This window comes from Centruroides sculpturatus, unplaced genomic scaffold, assembly GCF_000671375.1.
Source record: "Centruroides sculpturatus isolate CEXI.00-Female unplaced genomic scaffold, Cexi_2.0 scaffold387, whole genome shotgun sequence".
Lineage (NCBI taxonomy): Eukaryota > Metazoa > Arthropoda > Arachnida > Scorpiones > Buthidae > Centruroides > Centruroides sculpturatus.
Window position 1 is genome coordinate 444,923 of NW_019384709.1, and position 24,032 is coordinate 468,954.

General features: G+C 33.5%; 2 protein-coding genes across 2 annotated transcripts in view; one reads left to right on the top strand and one right to left on the bottom strand.

Annotated features, from left to right (window-relative positions):
* Nucleotides 1-6,315: 6,315 nt before the first annotated feature.
* LOC111627777 lies at nucleotides 6,316-11,693 on the bottom strand. The gene is made up of 2 exons (XM_023371421.1): nucleotides 11,325-11,693; nucleotides 6,316-7,533 (listed from the first exon to the last, which is right to left on the bottom strand). Exons 1-2 carry the CDS (start codon nucleotides 11,625-11,627, stop codon nucleotides 7,333-7,335), a joined length of 504 nt encoding a protein of 167 aa, XP_023227189.1. The 5' UTR covers nucleotides 11,628-11,693; the 3' UTR covers nucleotides 6,316-7,332.
* Nucleotides 11,694-15,551: 3,858 nt separating this feature from the next.
* LOC111627759 (ATP-dependent RNA helicase TDRD9-like) overlaps nucleotides 15,552-24,032 on the top strand; it is a 164,513-nt gene continuing 156,032 nt past the window's right edge. The window contains exon 1 of the mRNA XM_023371388.1: nucleotides 15,552-15,701. The gene's annotated coding sequence lies outside the window, so the exon portion shown is untranslated. The remainder of the gene's footprint in view (nucleotides 15,702-24,032) is intronic.

Below are 24,032 nucleotides of genomic sequence, written 5' to 3' on the forward strand. Positions count from 1 at the left end.
TGAAAATAATCGCACAATATTTTATTATAACTGCATTATGTATCTTATTACAAATTTCTATACTACACGTGAAAAAAAAGATAAGATTGCTATTGTGTATTCGANTGAAAATAAATACACATTAATTTTAATTATATGAAAATAATCGCACAATATTTTATTATAACTGCATTATGTATCTTATTACAAATTTCTATACTACACGTGAAAAAAAAGATAAGATTGCTATTGTGTATTTGAATATTAGTGGCAGAATAGCAGAGTGGAAACTCTATTGTCAGCATCCAAAAAGCCAGATTCACGCATGCGCTTTACAGAGCACCAACTTCACCTGGTTTAGCCAGCGGAAGCCTAGGACCTTGGGTGGCTGCTATACATATACTGCATCCAATTCTATCCAGGACCAGTTCCAGGCTGTTAGCTGCTCACGCCCGATTACGTGAATCACGAGCAGATTTATAACTTAATCCAATCAATAAGAATTTACTGGTATGTTTTTATGATAGTTTTCTGTATAGTTGACAGGAGTTTAAAAAAAATCTGTTAAAATATTTGATATATTTATTCCGCTCTCCGATTTTATATTACTTGTGTATTTCAATGTTAAACCAGTGATATTACGATTTCATATGTCCCATCTTTAAGGGGATGTAGAAAAAAAACATGTACAATTTTTTAACATTGTACAATTCTTGTACAATGTTAAAAAATTACCCGTTACTTTGGTAGCATAATATACAACTAAATTTAATGAATGAGAGAGATGCACGAGGAACAGAAAAAGCTCTAGAATTTATTTTCCTTAAATTTACGATTTATGTACAGTGGTACCTCAGGTTACGAACGCCCCAGCATACGAAATTTTCAGGATACGACATGAAATTCGAACATATTTTTGCTCCACGATACAAACAAAAACTCACCATACGACGTTACATTAGTTTGCATTTTTCATTTGTTTTTCTTACTACAGTTATTTTTTTTAATGTATTACTTGGCTTTAATTTGAGTATGTTTTTCACGTTGGAACGAATTATTTGGTTTTACATGTAATAGTATGGGAAAAGATGATCCACCTTACGACATTTTCATGATACGATCTCAGTTTTGGAACGGATTAATTTCGTATCCTGAGGTACCACTGTATCTGTTTGTTATAAAAATTTGTCTTTCCAATTTTTTCCGAGACTACAAATATTCGAGTACAAAGTAATTGGTTTTGACTTATTTCTACTTAAGAAGTAGTTAAATAATTAAGCGATTAGGGAATTGAGGACATAAATAAAACCCTGATGAAAGAGCCGAAATTTTACTTAAACAAAAACCTAACCGAACTAATCTCTAGCCAAGTACAGTGGGACTGATTTCTTTGAAATATTAGATGTAATAAAGACAGACATTTTTCCAGTTCAATGAGAGTGACCGAAAAGTTGTAAATTTTGGAAATTTCTGTGGACAACACCTGGTCCTAAAACAAATTAGTTAGAAAACAAACGATGGACAATCTATTAAGTTTAACATATTTAGACTTTTACAGCTGTGCTGAGAAACGTTTAAAATTTACAAGAACTCTGTTGCATCTTTTGAGGTATATTAGTGATGCGACAAAAGAGGCATTTGAAATTGACCGGTATCAGCACCCTCGGGATTTGGCAGTTCGTGTGCATGTACACACCGCACACCTAGCAGGACCGTCTCTGATTCCACTCATAGGACGCTATTTGACTAAGTGGTTAAGATTTAAAGAGTAAACAATATTTTATGTTATTTTTATGTATGTTTCATTACAAAGCTATATTTAATTATTATTTTCTTTAAAAGTGTATTCATACAATTGAAGAATGTTTTGTACCAGGTATGTATATCCATCACACATTTTATTTTATCAAGTAGGTTTTTATAATTTTATTTTTAATTTTAGCCCTTATATCGTGGCTAGTAATTCAGAATGTTATTGCAATATTGAAAATTTATTTTAAAAAAGTTTTGGCTCTAGATCATATAATGAAAAAGAAAACATTAAAAGAGAAAGGCCAATGCCTAAGTAAATATAAACACTTCAATAAAAAAATTTGTTTGACATTTTCACGATAAAATGGCTCTGTAATTGCATAAAAATGCAAAAATTGTTTTGTTGGCTTGCCTACTATTTTCAAATGAAATTAGTGTGTGTGGAATAAGAATGGCTTTGACAATTTAGCTGGTAAAAGACACGAAAAATCGTCGATTCTTTCGTATTTGAAGCAATTTGGAAATCGAAGCGGAATAGAATTTAACATTAGTAAATAATATAAAATAAATATTGAAGATTATAACGAGATAGTTACAGTTAATGGATATATTATATCTAAATAAATAATTGTTATGTGTTTTTATCAAAGCAAGAATTGGCATTTAGAGGGCATATGGAATATATTGGATCTAATAACAGAGGTAATTATATTGAATTTGTTTATTTATTAAGTACGTCAGATAAATAATCTATTAAAAATACATTTAAAGAAAGAATTAACTGATTGCCTCTGGAAGTCGGCTTCTTATAGAAACACAGCTTCCCTATCATCAAATGTTACGGCACGCCACTGGACAAAGCAATATTTTATAGGCCATTTCATGACTTTCAAGTGCTTGGAGGTTCTTCTATCAGCAATTCAGAGTTGTTTCTTCAAAACCAAATTTCTTCTGATAATGAATGTTTAAATTTTGAGTCAATTTGCAGTGAGGTAAAACTATTACATTGACAGATTCTGATATCCCAACTGATTGCACAAGCCAAAATACAAAAACAAACCTTCAGTTAATAAATGTTCCTGAGGTTGAAAAGTACAAGACATTTTATTGTTTCTTCTGATTTGTGAATATTTTTTATAAATCCTTCAGTTAAAACTTAAGATTCAAGAAAGGGGTGATGATAGCAATGGCTTCACAGCTAAAATTATACTTGCTAGAGCCATCAATAAAATCATACAGGCTCTGCACAAGTTTGTTCATACAGTCTAGAAAGTAGTGTTTGCATCAATAAGGTACATCCCAAATATCAACATATATTGTTTTTGAAATTTAAAAAATTTTTCAGTTATCTAGATAAAAAAATTTTTTTAAACATTGAGTTATATACATATACTAATTAATTTTTGTACTTCAGAATGTATCAAACGCATACTACTATCGTCTGTCCAGTACTGTAATTTTATACATTTCTTGTGAAAGAAACATTTCTTATTTAACGGCCATAAAAATTATTTATATTAAGGATGTCTCCAAAGGTCAACGAAGTTTTCGCAGAAAAATAATATCAGAAATCGCGGCCGCGGTTTTAATGCGCTGTTCCGCGACGAAACCAAGCTTTAGCAACGGGCGTAGTCGAACGGTANATATTGTTTTTGAAATTTAAAAAATTTTTCAGTTATCTAGATAAAAAAATTTTTTTAAACATGTTTATTACTGTATATGAATTATATAGAATCATACAACTTTGTAGTATTTATGTTTTTTTAAATTGGCAGGAAGAAATTTTACTGTCTGTTAAAAAAATTTTCTAGGAAAACATGTGCAAATCGGTTTTCATATTTATTTCACTCCTATGTAAGCATATGAAAATATTTACACATTTGAAGCATTCAAAAGTTGTTTATCACAATGGATAAAAAATGTGATTGAAGTGACTGAAGAAGGCAAAATAGATGCCTGGGCAATTGATGGCATTTCCCAAAAATAGCTCAATGATTAAATAGAGCCTAGTCAATAATAATCAGATTTTTTCAGAGGAAAGGAAACAACAGGAAAATCAAATTCTGAACAAAAACAAATTGACTGTTTGACAACAAAGGCATATATTTCAATTGGCAATGAAAAACCAAAGTTCTGAAGGCAAATAACAGAGCATTTGAAAAGTTGTTTCAGAACAACTGTTCATTGCACTTTGTTGCAATCTGGAAAAGCTAAATTCAAAAGAACAAAGAGAAGACCTTACCTTAAATCATACCACAGGCTAAGCTTATCTGGGACAAAGAATGAGCCAAAGTTATTTTTTAGTGATGATAAGTTTACATGGGCCAAATGGTTTTAAATTTTACTGGCGTGTTCTACAGAAGGAAGACACTACTACAGCAAAAGGATACAACGTTCGGTAATGGTTTTGGATAATTTGGGATTAAAGGATAAAATCCCTTTAGCAAATACAGTCAGCAGAATAATCCTGCTATTTGCCAAAATTCATTACTGCCATGTGCCACCAAAATTTGTACTAGGAATTACATTTTTCAATAAAATATTTTCTCAATCATTCAGAGTTGTTTGCCAGAAAAACATTCAACTTTTGGATTGATCTGCATTAAGTCACAACATAAATCTGATGGAAAATTTGTGAGTGATCATTGAGAGACAGGTATATTAGGATGGTTGGCAATTTTCTAATGTTAGACTTGAAGGCTGCAATTTGTGATGCTTGGAAGAATTCTTGAAAATTTATATTTCATGTTTATAGATTACTAATTCTCAATTTTTTTTTATATGCAATTCAAGTTGATAATTTTTTGGGATGTATAGTTTCTTTCCACCAATTAAAAACAAATATATATACACTGTATATGAAAGCCTACAAGTATATAGCATTTAATTTATGTAATAAACATGATTTAATATAACTGGTTTTGAAATTTTAAAAAAATGTTAATTATTTAAGATACATCTTAGAAAAGATGTATATGATACAAAGTTTGCACAAAATTCAATTATGCAGTTAAGAACAGATTTTTACAATCAATTGTAAGAAGCAAACAAAACAAACTTGAACTTTTAAAAAAATTACTCTTATGATTCATCTCTTACTGTAATGTTATATTCTACCCAATTCTTCAGACTGGAGTGTAAGTATAGTTCAAATACGATGCTTTTAAAATAATGTCATATTATTTTTGCATGATATATGTATTATATGTTCATAAATGTAGTGCATGCTATATTTAAAAGTAATTTTCACAAAATCTCTAAAGGACAATTTTTGTCCTGTAAATGTCCATTATATAGAAGTTTCACTGTATATACACATCCATCTCTGAATTTGCATTTCTCTGTTCATTATTAGGCTCGGGCAGATCTAGGTTTTCTGGGACCCCATTTACAATAAAACAAATAATACTATAAATTATCATTATTATTATATTATTAATATTAACTATTTTTTACTATATGATAAGTACTCATTGTTAATGTAAAAGTATTAAAAATTTATAATTCAATTTTTGTGGGCCCAGGGCTTAAGCCATATTAGTCCCTATATAGATCTGTCCCTGATTAGGTGTCATAAGTGATTTAGTTAAATTAAGATTGATGGAACTTAACAAACTAGTATAAAAAAATATGCCATTTTATAAAACAAAAAATAAAATTGTTTTAATAAATTTGGCTTCTAAGAAAAACATTTCTGATCTACTTTAGGTCATTTTCAGTTTGTTCAGAATGTTTGAAATGGAATACCAGTTAGGAAGCCAACAAAATCAAAGACAATAGTAAAAGTTAAGGATCCATTTACACACAACAGTGACATGACCACGCAGTGTCCACTCACTTGTCAGTGCAGTGATTTTTTGCCGGTTGGAAATCATTGACCTAGTTTTAAACCATTCTATCCAGACTCATCCATCACAGTGCTGTGCAGTGGCAGTGGCATGACCATACCGTGAAAGTACATTTGACCAGAACAATATTTTCACTGATCGAAAATTTTGTTTTCCAATGGATGACAAACATTTAATTGAAATGGTACCCTGTTCTATTTGATTTATCTCATTCAAAATACATGAACATTGGGTACAAAATGGATATTTCTCTGTTTTGTTTAATAAAATATGAAATGCATGTTAGGACATTCGAAAACATTCAAAAACTATAGATTTGTCATCTATTAATTTTTTATAAATATAAAACTCCCATTCTGTTGATCTTTTTTGTCCATGCTTGATGTACCCACTTGCGCTTTCTTGATTACATTTCTTTTTCTTCTTCATCCAAACATATAGCTATCATAGCATCCTCAGAAAAGTTTATGAGCATGGTCACGTCACTGTTGTGTGTAAATAGACTTTAATGATGATTTAGGTTCAAAATATTAAACATCTCAATCTAGTTTTCCATAAAAAAGCACTATTTTCTAGGCTTTTAATTTAGCTAAATTAATATAGTATTTTTTAAAATTTAAATATAAAAGAAAAAATTAATTACATGCATAGAAATTAAAAATTGATTTGTTCTGAAATTTTATTTCAATACTTAATTTTCTACATTCAAAAGATTTTGATAACAATCAACAAAAAATTATTGTTCTTTAACAAAGTATTGTAAATAGCTTATTTTCTTTTCATTATAAGGGTGGCTCCATAAATTTGGTATTAACCAAATGCTAAGCAAACGTCTGGCCAACACAAAGTAGTATGGATGGTTTACCTTGTGACAAATATTCAGTATTCACCACTTTCCACTCCTTGTTGATAAATTGTGTCAAATCAAAGGGGTTGAATATTTGTCTCTGTGCATTTGTGTATTTTCTTGTTTTTGGGTTGCAATTTTCAAAGTTACAGACCTGTAAATTTCCACTTGCATCTGTTGCCTGTCTGTCCTTCCTTAATCTCAAGAATGGAGTTAGATAGATGAAAGCCAAGACCAGAATGGCACTGATTAACTATATATGAACTTCCAGTTTGGACTAGAAGTCACATTATTTCAATTCAAAAATTTTCTACTGAACTGAATTAGATGACTAGCATGACTTTATTGTTAATGGGAAAAGTATGATGGTCTAATGAAACTAATCAAGGTGGAAAATATTCTTCACCAAATTGAAAAAAGACTTGTTAATAGTAACATTTAGATCATGTCATAACAAAGTAAAGTAGAAAATTGGAGTATTAAAAGTGGGGTAGGGTAAGCCAAACTGATTTGCTCATTTTTCATTAATAGCTATGAACTACTAATAAATACAAATGTAGCAGGAAAAATTATTGTTGAAAAACTGTCCATTTTCTAGATATCAGAGAATCATTTGTCATTCTCACAATGAACTAATGCTTGGCAAATGATGTGTGTGCATGTGTACTCACCACATGACAAACACTTAAGCAAATACTTTAGCAAAATGCAATTATTTAGCATTTGGCAAATACTGAATGTGTACAGCTGCCTTAACAATAAAATCAAGCTTGTTTTAATATATATAACTCATGAATTTAAAATATATTTATAATTAACAATTCTTACATGAAAAATTTGTTTTGAAATTTACATAAATATCTTTAACAAAATATTAATTTCATTTAAATAGTAATTACAGATAATTTATTCTCGACACATTTCCTTGATCAACTGAAGTTGTGCCTTCAATTCATGCATTTTTAAACCAATAGTTCTATTAACATTTATCCTTTGAGTTTCATGAAGTTTTCCTAGAAGATTATTATAATCATTTAAAACTGATGAAACTGTATCTTCTGCTTCTTTCATATCTTCACTAAAATATACAGTGCCTAATGACTGTCTCTGTAAAATATGAAAATATTGATTAAAAATTAATTAATTGATTGATGGTAATGTTAAAAGAAAAACTAATATTAATATTCCATATACTTATATAAATGTGCCTTAGATTACTAACAAAATTTAATGAATTATTTTAAATTGCTTGAAATTTAATGCAAACAGTATAAACTAGTTTATACTGTTTGNTTTTTTTATCTGTCTCCTATAAGATGACCCCAGATTTTGGGGGTCTATTTTTATGATTCAACTATCATCTTATCTACGCAGATATATGGTAGTTCTATTTAACATTACAACTTGGATGGTTAATTTAAGAATGCAAGAAAAGAATATAATTATAGAATGCCAATCATTTCAAATTTAAATAAAATGAAATAATGTAATATGCATAAATAAAATAACATACAAAATACATAAAAAATGTATAAATATAGGTAAATTAATAAAAAATAATAACAATAATGACAAAGTGAGTACAAAGTTACAAGATTTATATATATCACCCACATAGGTGATGAAAAATAAAAGTAACAAATATGTGACCGGAGGGTCGGCACCTCTTTGATGCCATGTCAGGATGATACCACTGTCTCTCTATCGACACACAAGCTGCGACAGCAATTTGATTTTTTATTGGTCTCATGAGCGGTTGTGTGCGTAAGCATCAGATTTGGGATGGAGAAGGACTATGAGACAGTGAGGCAGAAGTAATACACTCAGAAACAAGTTATACAAACCAAATATCTATTTATTTGTTCATAGGATTTTTACACGTAAGACTAATATGATAAGACTACTGATTCAATTAGGAATTTGTACGTGCAGATAAATCAGATGTACATGGGAGAGAAAGAGAGTTCACAGTAGATTGTGAATTGATAAATATCTTGTAGAGGAGTTCTAGGAATCTGAAGCTTGCTGGCAGGTCGATAAGAGAAAAGCTCTTGACAATAGTTCTTCTTCCAGATGTTAACAGTAGGTAATATGGCACAGGTGAGAGGGATGACATATCTGTAGAAGAAATTGCTGAAGTATCAGTTAATGGAGCAAAAACAATGTATCTGACAATAGAGTAATGGAGGCACAGGAAACAATTTGCCCAGTTGAGGAACTGGCGATGATTACTGAGTCGTGGAGGAACTGGTAATGACTGACATGGCTGGCCTTTAGTTGTCATATTAAAGTGGTAAAATCAGGACAGCATGTCAAGAGGTCGTGGGAAAGATTCTCTGTCGACACTGAGAACATGTGGAAAGAGATGCTCCCAGTGTGAAAGTTGACAGATAACACTGCCGACAAAGTTATATTATTGAAAATTTATATTATTATTTAGTTTAAGTTGTTTAAATTGAAGTCCAGGTTCTCACAAATAACTGCAATATATAATCATCCTTGAAGTTGCTGTGTGTCATATGCTTGACACAGCCAGTTTTCCTGTTATACAATCCAGTTTTAATTGAACTATTGAGTGCTGTTTATAATCTTGAAATTTTGAATTCTTAAAAAATTTGATTCTATGTTTTAATATTTTTATCATTGATACTATAATTACAGCTAAGAAAAATAGCAAAGCATGCCAAACTTTTTGAATATTAATCATCAAAAATATGACCTTTTTGATGATTAATATTCACACCTCTGCCTACTCAAAGTACTTATATTCCTCATACTCGCAATTCCGTGGCTACGCGTGTTAATCCGTGTTAAAATAAGATTAACTAGTGTTGGGAACCTGACAGGAGACTCGATTGTCCTGACAGGAGAATCATCTCCTCCACCTTTTTACTAGCAATGTAAGTCCCTCCACACTCGATATTATTAATAGAAAACCTCCTTTTAGACAGCCGAGGGCTACTCTCACGATTAGCTGCCGAGTAAGTGGTACACAAGTTTTACGAACTCCATATCTCCGGCCAGCCCTTCACATTAACCCTATGCCTAGTTCAGTGTTTCTCAAACTATGGGTCGCATTAAAATTTTAATTTTTTTTTTATACACAAGATACAAAATGAAATTAACAAAATCATCTTACAATCTGAAAAGTACATTTGAGAAAAGGGTTCATTGAGTTTTTTTTGGTAAGTAAACTTGTATATCTTACAATCTGAAAAGTACATTTTAAAAAAGGGTTCATTGAGTTTTTTTTGGTAAGTAAACTTGTATATTTTTCAAAGTAAAATAGACTCCTGAATAACCTCGACAGTATGTTTTATTTGCAATTGTCAGCCTTACATATTTTAATGGTTAAATTTCAATAATAAAAACTGAAATAACTTCAATTTGTTACAAATTGACATCAACTTGAACCACTCTTAACAGAAATGTACAGTACTCAATGTTACATTTTACACTTAAGTTATCAATAATGCATAATTTTATTTTGTTATATAATATACAGCAACTGACGGCTGAGCAGCCTACCACTCTGGAGGACTCGGGATCAAATCAAGATGGGTTGAAAAGCCCCAGGAATATTTTAGGTGGTGGTCCATCCAGATATGTCGGGCTCCATCCCTCACCACCCAGTCATTCCATTGTAGGCCTAGCCAAACCTATGATGGGCTTGCTAAAAGAGACCCTATTAGAGCCCAAAGGGCAGAAACAGTTAATATATATTATATAAACAGTGACCAGTTTACCAGGGCTTTTAAAAATTTTATGTCAAACATTTAGGTCACAGAACCATTATTAACAAAAGTTGCATGAGCAAAAAGTTTGAGAAACACTAGTCTAAACTCTAGACTACAAATAACTTCTGACAGATGTTAAATTCCAATTTTCAATTCTAAATTAACTTATTCTATACAAAACCACAATGCCATGGGTTGTCCACTAGCTTATAAGAATTATCAGAAGAAAACTCAATATAATTAAAGTTCCTTCAGTTTAACTGTGGATGTTAAATATTTAATTCTTCAAAAAAAACTTATGTAGAAAACATTATAAATTCTAATTTATAACAGCTTTGAAAGCAATGGAACATTAACAGAAACAAAATTATTGACTGTGCTTACCATTATCAGATAAATGAAAAGAAATAATCGGAATGAACTGAATGAAGAGAATATATCTTTTTATAGAAAATTGAAATTTAATAGAAACTTTAATAAAATTGTTTTAATTAATTAAATTTATGATAGAAAGTCAAAAAAATAAAATAAACTTTTAAAATTTCTTGCACAGTTTAATATTAATATCAATTGCATCTTAATTACTCTTCCATAAAACTACATTTCACAAAGTTTCATGTTAATTCACTGTAAAATTTATCTAACAAGTTAAATCAGATGTATATATTGTCGGCCCAAAAAATAACACTCCTCAGCAAGCAGGAGCATCCGTATTCACCAATATATCTATCACTTTATGAACCAATGTTCATCCAAGAAGCTGTAGTTTCCAATTATCAAAAAGATGGATGCCCTTCATTTATCAGTTTAGTGTGTATATATTAGAGACTGACAGTATATTTAAAGAGAAAGTACCCAGAAGAATCCTGTTTCAATTCCCTAAAGTGCAAAAGAACAATTACAAATTCTGTCTTAGAAGTAAACTTAGGAAAAAAAATGCACCATGTATGAAGGATGAACTTTTACCATATATACTGTGTATATATAATATACATACACAGTATGTATAAATATACAATATAGTATATATATTATATATATTTATTTATTTCATTTATTTATGCATAATCATGTAGTAAACTGGCATAAAAATTAAGGGGAAGAATTTATCCCACACGAGCCTGAGAAATATAAAAAATATCTCAAGTGACATCCACTTACAGCATCTTCTAGTAGTCCGATAGCTTCACTAAATTTTTCCGATAAATTGTCTACGTTTTTCTTTACTTCTTCCTCTGATAAATTCTTCTGTAAGCATAAGTATCTCCTTGGGAGATGAATACAAAATGGTATTTTAAGATTGGTAATGGAATTAAGTCTGTCGCAAGATTTTCTCGACGGATTTTCGATGTATGTTCTACTTATTCGATAAATCGAGTTGTTTCTGAGTCTAGAAGAAGCATTTCTAAACGAAAACAAAATAGCATTCATATTTGCCATATTACTAAACGTTGCCATTTTCATAAAACTACAGCCTATGTTAATAAATGCAACTTATCATACAACAGATCTTAAATGTATATAAGATATAATAAAATTTAATGAATACAACCATTTTTAAAAAATATATAAGAAATAATAAAACGCAAATTCGTGCATATATATTATCCTCTCGTGTCCGAGCAGTGCCACAACGCTTCTTGCGTGTAGCGGCCGGATGGCCGAGCGGTCAAGGTGGTAGCCTACCGCCTTGGGGGACCCGGGTTCGAATCCGAACGGGTCGAAAAAATCTCTAGGAATTTTTCGAGGGTAGTCCGCTCAGATATGTCGGGCCCCGTCCCTCACCACCCGGCAGCCCCATTGTGGGCCCGGCCGAACCCATAATGGGCTTGCAAAAAGAGGCCTTCTTAGTGCCCACAGGGCGGAAAGAGTTAAAAAAACTTCTTGCGTGTAAAACGTACGAAAGGCGCAAAAACTCTACATTGTTAAAGTATTGTGCCGCAAAAAAAATTACCAAGTTGGGGATGCCACTATTAGAAAAAGGTTAAAAACGTCGGGTTAAGGCGTCATCCAACTACTACGTTTCTTTTTTTGCTTAATTAAGTTACGGCAACGCAACACTTGGGCGATCTGCCTAGGCGGAATGCCTTCCGGGAGGTCTTTTTAATTAAGAGTAACTTGCCCCTATTCAGGCGTTACAGACGTGGAAAAAACCGGAAAACACGTGGCCAGCCCATCAGGACGAGGCGCGAACCCACGACCGAACTCCAAGTGTTCAGGGAATGGAATCGCTTGGCTACTGGTGAGCCTCCAACTATGGAAATCCAGGGGACGAACTCGAAAATTTTTCATGGGTGGTCAGGCCCGTCTCTCAACTTCCGGTCGCCCTCACTGTGATCCTGGCCGAACTCAATGGGTATAGAAAAAAAGGCCTTAGTGTTCTTAGAATGAAGAGTTAAGTAAAAAAGATGCGAATTCGAACCCAGGTTCCCAGAGCGGTAACCTAATTCCTTTATTCGCTACAAAAAGTTACGATAGATGACACTGCGACAAATTCAAAGGGTCAAAGTCTATAAACACAAGGTCAGGACCCCAATGTTCCTTATGGAGCCGCTATATTGGTTCCTTAGTTCTAAGGTCACGGTATAGATTTCATTCTCTGTACTACATGCAGTAAACTTCATGTTTTTTCGAGTTCGAGCCTTTTATAATTTCAAATAGAGTATCTTTTCATTTAGAAGTTTCTCCGACATATAATTAAAGGCTATTAACTAAATAGGTTTCAAAATAAAAAGCTATGTGAATGGTTCGTATGATACAGTACGAGGATAAATTTATTTAGTTTTGAAATGCAAAACGAGAGAAATTTGGAGCTTCTTGTTAAAATAAGAATATATTTAAAATATGTAATTTGTAGTATATTACAAAGAAGTTAATACAAAATCCGAATATACTGTAGTCGCATTAACAGAATTTTGGCTGAAGCTCGTTTAATAAGACTGCAGCGTTTATCTTAACGTTGCAAAAAGAAAAGCGAGAACTAAAATGTCAGGAAATTTTATCATTTTTGGAATACAGTACTTAAAATTTCATGAAAGACTTAAGTATTCTAAAAGAAATGATTCTTCTCAAATGCAAATTTACAAGATTTCTATAAACAAAACGAATTTTTTTTCTGATGTGGGCTTTTCTTTCTGTTTCCTAATACAGTAGAACCTCGAAAACTCGGCCTAATGTGGGCCGAAAGGTGGCCGAGTTTGTGAAAATGCCGGGTTATCGGGAATGGGGTTAAAAAAAATAAGGTATGAGTGTTTCCTCAGAAAATACTGTACTGTACTTGTATATATTGTTTACTTAAGAATACAACAGAGAATAAACTGCCCAAATACCCTTAAACAAAGGAAAAGTACGTCCTTTATGAAGACATAGAGCCTTTACTACATGAAAATGAAAATTAATGAATACACTGTGTACAGTAATTTACCTGATAAGACAGACCTCAGAAAAATACTTTATGAGAGCTTTTATACTTTTATAAAGCTGTCTATAATGAAAATTAATTAACTAAGGATTTTTTTGCCCTGCCATGGTGTGGCCGATTTATCCGGAGTGCCAGGTTATCGAGAGCCGAGTTTTCGAGGTTCTACTGTACTGTATTTAATTCAATTTGATAGAATTTAAATGTTCTCAGTGATTCGCGTTTATACATGACTAGATGATTTATTGAATAATCATTATTATATCATTTTACTTACAAAGTAAAATTTTATTAAAAAGTATAATTAAATTTGTTATTTATGCTATTATCCGTATTTCTAATATAACAAATATTTTACGTTAATTTTTGAAAAATTTTATACGTAAAGTATTACGTTTTTGAAATTTTCTAAAATGCTCCGAAAAGAATCACAAAATTACAAATGTAAGCTCGCTGACCTGGTGGAGATTGGGGACTTAAAATCCCACTTCTCGGACACCACGGACACTCGAGCGGTCAAGGTAGCAGCCTACCGCTCTGGGGAACTCGGGTTCGAATCCGAACGGGTTGAAAAATCCCTAGGAATTTTTCGGGAGGTGGTCCGTTTGGATATGTCGGGCCCAGTTCCTCACCACCTGGCAGCCCCATTGTGGGCCTGGCCGAACCCATAATAGGCTTGCGTAAAGAGGCCCTCTTAGTGCCCATAGGGCGGAAAGAGTTAAAAAGAAAAAGCCTATGGGTGTGAAGAACCTTTAATTAATAATTCAGATTAAAATCTCTTTCTAAGAAAGAAATCTTTTCAATTTCTACGGTGAATACTATGTATTGCATAAAAATATAATTTATAAACGGTAAATTAAAATGAAAAAACAATAAAACTAAATTTTCTAAAATGAATTTTGTGTTACTGAAACCAAAATTGGAGAAAGCGCTAACCTTCGATAGCTAGAAATTTTTGCTAAATGAACATATACGAATTTGGCCTACAAAAAGCGATTTAGTGGTATAAAGGCAAAGTCGAATTTTTACGGGTTCGGATTTCGAAACTGTAAGGACTCATTTATACTTTCTGCATATACAGTACTTCTGAATTTTATAATATTCTTTGTTTGTGGCAACGTGTAACATGGGCAATCTTTCGAAGGAAATACCTCCCGGCAGGACATTCTATGGTGAACTGGCTCCTATTTAGATGTTAAAAACACGAAGAAAATCTGGAAAACTCCACGTGACTAGCCTATTGGAAACCCTCAATACGAGGAAAGTTTATCCTGATTATATTTCTTACTGCTTTGTCAAAAATTCTTTACAGTTCTTTCAGGTCGACACCTTAGTGCAGGAGAATGACTTAGAAAATCACTTATTGAAAGAAAAGAAAGTAATTTGTATAGTTAAGATAGATATTTAATAATGCCGATGTTATTCAGACATTTCTTTGTTACGTGGGGGCACTTTTTCGAATGACTTAGAAGAGCTTTGCCAAAAATCTAATTGAATAACTTCAAAATCGTAATGCTTGTAAATGGGTTTATGTTTCAGACCTCACATTTTTTTCTTTTCACGATAAAAATTTTATTTTCTGTAATTAACAACCATTAGGTTACGGATGTCCGGATGGCCGAACGGTCAAGATGGCAGCATACCGCTCTGGGGAATCCAAGTCGAAAAATCCCAGGAATTTTTCGGGGGTGCTCCGTCCGGATATGTTAGGCTCAGTCCCTCACCACCCGGCCCCATTGTGGGCCTGGCCGAATCCATAATTGACTTGCTAAAAGAAGCCCTCTTAGTACCCACGGGGCGGAGAGTTAAAAAAAAAAAAAAAAGCATCATGTTATGATTAACATCCTTCTCACATTCTAATCGAATATCATCTTTTGTTAAAAATATATAAAAATTCATCTAATTTTCTGGAATCCTATATTAAAAAAATTAATTTTTAGTCACATTGTGGTTTTCTTTTTTTATATTAGGATTTCTCAAAACGGAGGTTCGCCTAGTAGTAATTTTTGTCGGAATTTGGCAACATTTTATTAGGTTTCCTGTCACGTGGTTTAGTCGAACGAAATTTGATGTTTGTATTGAATATGAGTCCTACACTATAACAAGAAAAAGAAGTCAAGGTAAAAGAAATTTGTTAATTAATAGAACATAACTTTTATACATGTAATAATTTAAATGTTTTGGTAATGCTTTATAAACCATACACCAACGTTTTCAAGCTATTTAATATAGGTATATATTATAATATTGGGTCAAGAACGGCAAGTGGTTTTAATATTATAAATGTTCCAAAATGGAACGTTCCTTTTTCGAATGTTTTAAATTTTGAAATAAACTGAAAGAAGTGTGTATATTAAATAAAATAAATAAATAAATTAATAAACAAATAAAACGTAGTAAACAAAGCTAATTAGAAAGAAACATGATTTAAGGGTTTTTATAAGCACCCATTCTTTTTTCTATTATATATTTCCATGCTGTTGGAAGCGCTTTAGCATTCCTAGCATTTAGGCAACAGTTTTTCATTTTACTTTTATAAATTTCCACCAATGGATGGAGACTGCACCATTTTAATGACTTTTGCCTCTTTCCATTTTATATTTTATTTATTTAATATACATGCTTCTTTCAATTTATTTTAAAATTAAATTATTTTTTGAATTTTAAAAATGTAAAATATTCGAAAATTGTATGTTCCATTTTGGAACATCTATACAGGTAACCCCCGTATAACACGGCACTTCTATAGCACGGATTCACTCTAACACGGTTCGAGAATTGGTACCATCCCCCGTATAACACGGTACTTTTATAGCACGGATTCACTCTGACACGGTTCGAGAAATGGGTAAAACCCTCGTACAACATGAAATGTAATAAATTTTTACATACTTAAGTACTAATAGTTCACAAAAATTATTATTTTCGTGAACTATTTGTACTTCAATGTGTAAATTTTCTTTTCTCGTCTCCATACACAAGGTCCTTCGCGAAAATTGTTTCAATTGTGCCATATCTTGACGCTTCTGCTTCTGGTGTTGCCAGATGTTTTTCCCTTATTCCATAAGTGCTTAGCACCATATAAGGAAATTTATAAAGATCTTTTAACTAGAAGCAAGCAATCTAAAATTACATACACTTTTTACAAAAGGTAAAGCATGAATCTGAAAATAATGCAGAAAAACGCTCAGAGGATAACGATAACTTGCAAAAATAAAATGCTCTCGGTTAATAATGCTTTTAGTGATGACAAAGAAAACATTGTTTAATTTATATTAATATGTATCACTTAAGAAAATTTTAATAAAGATATTTAACTTAATTATGAAAATACAGTAGCATGTTTTTTAATTTTTGGAACCTAACCCTCCTTTTCGTACTAGTTCTTTGATTCGCATAACACCGATTCGCATAACACGGCAATTTTTTGGAACGTAACTACCGTGTTATATGGGGGTTACCTGTACTTAATATAAAGAGGTAAAGTTTGTTTGTAAGGGTAATCTCCGAAACTACTCATCTGATTTCAAAAATTCTTTCATCAATATTTAGAATGGAACTTCAGGGTGGACACAGGCTGTATATTATTCTGTTAAACATTCATATAAATTGAAAGATATCATCTAGGATTAAGGCTTTTATGTCCAACAGATGGCGCTAACTCCGCGAGTATGACCAAGGTTTATATAAGAAGGTCAGGACACGGAAAAAGGCACGAAATTTAACCACCATCTTGGTGTGCTCATTTCGTTCCTTGATTTCAGTGATTTTAAGTACCTCTTTCCTGCGACTTTCGTCAACTTTACTGCAGTTCTTATTCTTTAGCTCCTGGTCTTCCTCTTTGGTCTTTTCTCTGCCCAGGTAGGAGTTTTTCTCTTTCTTTCAGCCGAAGTGGCTTCTCCTCTGGACTTGGTTATGGCGTTGCCCTCGCACGAGTGCCTTTAGCAGCCATCATCGGGATCAGAAGCACTCATAACTTCTGACAAATTAAGATTTATTTTTCCTCTGTCGGAATTGGAGAAACTCTTCTCCATCCGTTCGTCCCTTCCTTCGGATCAAATCTATACAATTTTCCTGGAAGGACAGAGACGTCTTCATCTGGCTGAGCTCCACGTGGCTCTCAAACTGCATTTCCCCCGACTAGAATTGCTGCAAGATGTCTGGTACTCCCGTAGCGGACATCTTGCAGCAATTCTGATTATTAGAAGAAATCAAAACTCAGGATCACCAGGCCGCAGATTCAGCTTTTTGTATTCCTGATATTGCCGGGATACCAGTCTGTGGCCACTGGCCCTGGACTGCACCCACACCACTTACCTCCTTTGTGGGGTGGATCTGTCGATCACAGCCCAAGAAATTTATGATATCTTTTCGGACTCCCACCTTCCAATCTTAGAGATACGTTGTTTCACACGACTGGACAGGGATAACAATGTGTCTAGCTCCACTGTTTACTTCTCTGTGGCCAGTGCCTCCAGCTGGAATACGTTACTATCTATTAACAACATTACCACTGTGAGTGGTAATGTTATTAATAGATAGTAACGTAGCCTATGTTGATATATTTCTCGCCCACACCAATGCAGGCGATGCCTCACATTTTGGCCACTCACCCACAATGTGCCGCAGCCGCTACAAATATATTGGGTCATGTATTGGGTCACAAATGTATTGGGTCATGTATTGGGTCATGGTCAGCCACTTGCAGGGCTGACCATGACCCGACTGCATGTACCGCCGCTGCAGCTGGCTGTGTGTGTTGCAGAGGAGAACATTCTGCGGATTCTCCCTTTTGCCCAGCCTATCAGCAAGAGGCACGCCTGTTGAAATTCAGCATCACCCAGCACTGTTCTTATCTAGAAGCTAAGTGCTCACAGGACAACTCCTCAAAATCATATGCAAGAGTGGCTTCAACTTCCCCCCAAAACTGCTCGAGAGAACCCCTCGTTGTGAAAAGCAGCCAGCTCTTTCTACTATTGAACAGACAGATAACATTCTGACCCAACCAATAATATTTCCCAATTGGAATCCATAGTGGAGAAGCTATGCACAGACTTAAGTCTTCTTCGCTCAATTATTCATCCTACCCCACTTAACCCAACTCAGGGTTCCCTCCGTGAGCCGAATCTGGACAAGGATCTGACTGTGTCCATGTCACATAAGTGCTCTTCCCACCTGGCGGGCTCTTTGACTCCCGTCCAACTCCCAAAGAAGAAGAAAGGACCTAAACCTCGTCCCACTGATCCATTGGCGGCATCCGACTCAGAAGGTCCAAATTCGGACATGGACCTAATGTACTCCACGGGGTCCACAAGAGTAACCCCTGTAGATGACCCTTGCATTGCCTCCCCAGCTGAGCAGGCTAAACTTTGCCGCCACCCACCCAACACCCCCAAGCATAATGTCTAACTCCTCAAGCAACTTGCAAAATCTCCACTTGATACACTGGAACGTGATAGGACTTCATTCTAAATGTGATCTCCTTTTGGCGGCGTCTTCGCTATGTACCATGGACATCCTCCTGGTACAGGAGACGTGGCTAACTCTTGAAGGGGTCTTTTCCATTCCAGGATTCACTCTCTTCTGCCATGATCACACCTCTGCTCAGGGTGGGGGTCTCCTAACAGTGATCTCTCACTGGTGGCCTGCCCACCAGCTGCCCCCTGGTCCTAAGATCACAGGTACCGAATATCAAGAGACCTTGGTATACTTTTCACAGGCTCCTCTCTCTCTCTTGTTAAAATTTATTCCCCACACGGCGTCCTTTCATCTGTTTCACTGGACCCCCTTTTGCGGGGCAACCACTACCCTCGCATAGTGTTCGGGGCTGGAACACTCATCGTCCTCATTGGGATAATGAGTGCAAATGCCCAGACATTGCAGGCTGCACCCTCTTTGATTGGTTCTCATCCATGAACTTATGTTGTTGGAACTTAGGGAAACCAACTTATTTCCACTCAAACAGATCATCATCTATAGACCTGACCTTTGCTCCCTGGACCTATTATGTTCTGCCTTGTGGAGCCCTTGCATGGACACCTTAACCAGTGATCACGCTCCTATTTCAATCACTCTATCTTTCTCAGGCACCCCTCGTTTACATTTTTCAACAAACTGGAGTTGTTATTCCAATAACCTCGATCAGCTTTGGACCACCAAGGAATCAATTCCCACCTCATATAATGCCTTTGTAGACAATCATCAATCAATCAATCATTTTTATTAGGTGCTCGAGGCATATACTCAGCACCGCATGAGCACAGCTGAGAAAAATTATATACATTTTACAATAGTACATATTAACAGTGTATACAAAACTGTCAGTTAAATACAAAATATTACAGAGAGAATAATTAATACATTAATAACATTAATACAGAATAACAATGAAATATTATTACAGAATAGCAATGTATACAGAGTTATCATATGTAGAAAATATTGGTACAGTAGAGCCTCGAAAACTCGGCACTCGATAACCCGGCACTCCGGATAACTCGGCCACACCCTGGCAGGGCAAAAAAATCCTTAGTTAATTAATTTTCATGATAAAGACAGCTTTATGCCTCATAAAGTATTTTTCTGAGGTCTGTCTTATCAGGTAAATTACTGTACACAGTGTATACATTAATTTTCATTTTCATGTAGTAAAGGCTCTATGCCTTCATAAAAGATGTACTTTTCCTTTGTTTAAGGGTGTTTGGGAAGTTTATTCTCTGTTGTATTCTCAAGTAAACAATACATACAAGTACAGTACAGTATTTTCTGAGGAAACACTCATACTTATTTTTTTTAACCCCATTCCCGATAACCCGGCATTTTCACAAACTCGGCCACCTTTCGGTCCACATTAGGCTGAGTTTTCGAGGCTCTGCTGTATTTAGAACTTAATAACTAACATGAGAAAAATAAACTTAATAACTAAAATTAAGGCTAAGAGAGAGTTCAATGGAATAATATAGAGGAAAAATGTGCAGAGCAAAACACTGGGAGTTACTCTATATTCTCTTGAAATAAGTCCGTTATGGAGGAACCACAAAATTAATTACAGTAGATCCCCCTATAAAACCGTTTCCTATAGTTATGATTCCTATAAAAATTGTGGCAGTATCCGTAAACAATGGTAAAAATAACTCCTATAATACGTAAAACGTCATTGGGCAGCCGAACTACTTTCCCGCCGTCCGTAGCGCCACGCTACGGACGTTTAGGCGGATAAATTGAGTTTAGTATCGTCTGTTCATATAATTATATATAAATTAGGTACTGTACATATAATTATATATTAATTATATATAAATTAGGTACTGTATATATAATTATATATTAACTTAATTTATTGTAACTTTATTATAATTAAATATATATTTTTCGCTGTCTAGCGTCACGCTACGGCGAGTTAGGCGACCTATCGTCTGTCCAGTACTGTAATTTTATACATTTCTTGTGAAAGAAACATTTCTTATTCAACGGCCATAAAAATTATTTATATTAATGATGTCTCCAAGTTCAACGAAGTTTTCGCAGAAAAATAATATCAGAAATTGCGGCCGCGGTTTGATGCGCTGTTCCGCGATGAAACCAAGCTTTAGCAACGGGCGTAGTCGAACGGTACACACTCGGTAAGCAATCCTACAATTTTTTGTTTATAATGTAGTTTATACGGATTATTTCCAAAAAAATATACGTATTTTGGAAATGTTGAGTCGAATTAGTCTAGAATCGATTAATTTTATGAAAGAAAACCTTTCAAACAGCCGTAGTCCGTAAACGATGATTCCTACAAAATTGATTCATAAAGAACGGAACGTATCTACCGTCTTATAGGGGGATCTACTGTAAATTAATTAATTAATTAAAATTGAAATCAAATCAATAAAATCATATGTCAGAAAGTAAGGATAAAGTACTTGTCTTTGTCTGTCTTGATTGATTTGGAAACATTTTGCTTTTAATATATATATATAGAATAAATAAATATAGATATTTATTTGCTTTATAATATAATATTTTATAATAATATATAGTCGAGTTTGCATAAGTCATCATAGGTATAACTAGACACCATCAGTTAAGTAGTCAGTTTTCTGTGGTCCCGGCCAACTTACATAGGCATTAATGTTAAAAAAAAACTCTGGTTTACTCAACACCGTTTAACTCGTCACTACTGGATAAATCAACATACTTTTTTTGCCCCACACTGGTTTAGAGGTCTGATAACTTGACTCCTCATCTGAAAAGAATGAGTTCACACCACACAGCTTAATGTCACAGCAGAATCCAATTTTGCATTTTCTCACCTTTCATTCATGTGTTGTTTGCAGCAAGTGTTTCATGTTTCTGTTAGAAATGAGTATCTGAAACCTAACAACTTTTACGCTGAAGGAAAATATGAACTTGTATCTGAATTTGAATGTAATAAAACTTTGCAAGACAAATTTGCAAAACAAGAAAACATTCCAAGAACAACATTGGTGGGAATTCTGAAGAAAAAAGAGGAAACTTTTCTTGGGTCTTTATCGTAGATGTCTCAAACACCAGAGAAAATCACCGTACAAAGATGTCGAAGATACTCTGGTATGTTGGCTAAAGCAAATTCATTCATCGAATCTTCCTGTTTCAGGGCTGATGCTGAAACAAAAAGTGATGAAAATTGCTGATGTACTTGGAGTAGAAACCAACTTTAATGCCAGTGATGGATGGTCCGAGAGATACATTGAATGTACTGTATAAAGCATTACTGTATTTTCCTAATTGTAGTTTTGTGGGTTTTTTCAACTTCCTTTTAGTTGTCATATTGGATAACTTGACACATTTCCACTTCCCCTTGGGTGTTGACTTATTATTTTTATATTGCCTTTATAGGCATTTTTATTCATGAAATACAGGTAAAAAGGTAAAAAAAAAAGTTTTGTTTTGGGATTTGGAAAATAATAAGAAATAATATAAGAAATAATATAAAATGGATTAATCCATTTTATATTATTTCTTATGGGAAAATTTATTTTTGTTTAAGGACAAATTTTAGGAACAAATTTTGAAACCTGAGGTTTGACTGTGTTTCAAATTGCTATTTTTAGCTCATTCTTGCAACCCTGAAACTCAGCCATATTTTATAAGAGAAAAAAAGGATAATCAATAGGTAAGGTGATACGTAAAATGTGTTACTGTTAAAGCAAAGCCATGTTAACCAGATTAGAGTTGTTTGTGGTCTGTTATTCTTTTATAATATGGAAACAAGTGAACTTTGATACAACTTTGTACAAGTTAATATATGCATATCACAATTTAGACAGAATTTTTACTTTAACTCCTTGGACCTCCACCAATTTTTAATATTAATGTAATTAATTAAACATAAAAAATACTTAAAACTGAAAAAAAAAACAAAAGAAATGCTTTAATTTTGAAGAGAGCTTCAAAGTTTAACTTCCATTGTCTTGCCTTTCCATGGAATCTGATGCCAATGAGTAAATTGTATTTAACAGATGGATGACCTTGAGAACAGCTGGTGTTGGATTTCCTGGGACATTCTCAAAACCTATAGGAGGCGAATGGTTTATAGTAGGGTGAATACTAGCTGGCTGTATATTTTTAAATATTTTTAAAAAATTACATTTTTTATTGCGGTTTCTGACCCCGACTTAATTAAACGTATATATAATAAAATCTATTAATTAAAAAAATTAAAAAACTACTGGAGGTCATTTTTGACATCAGAAACTAGCTTTAAATAACTTTACCGAAGTAAAATCCGTGCACTAGAACTTTAGAACGATGAATGAAATTTGATATAAAAATCCCATTAAACAACAATTAAGCGTTAATCGTGCGTCATTAAAGGTAGATTAAAATTGCGATAAAATTTTTTTGCGCGGGAAAAAATTTTTGAAAAAATTTGGAGACAAAAAACATCCAAAAATCCCCCAAAAATTTTTTTTTGAGTTAAAGTAGCCGTATTTCAAACTAACTGAATTCCTTAACATAGAAACCTCTATATACCCAGCTGGGACAAATAGTACAGTTATGAACTAACAGGATTTTGAATTATCTGAATTCAAATTAAAGAGAATTTCCAGTATTTAGCCTTAACTCTTGGCATGAGATTTCATGACCCATCACAATGCTGGGATGCAATTTTTAATCGTAACTTTTTAATTTAAAATATAGTCTCTCCACCTCAAATTAGTAATGACTTGCCCCTGTATATTATACTTTTCATTTAACAATAGAGTAATGCTGGTCATCTATCTAACACCTTTCAGGGAAGAATTTTTAAATTGAAATAACACAACTTCTGGTTTGCATTGGAAGTTCATATATAGTTAATCAGGACCTCCTGCTCTTAAGGTTTCCATATTTGGTCTTAGCTTTCATCTATCTAACTTTGTTCCTGAGATTAAGGAAAGATGGTCAGACAGACTGCAGTAGGAATTTATAGATCTAAAATT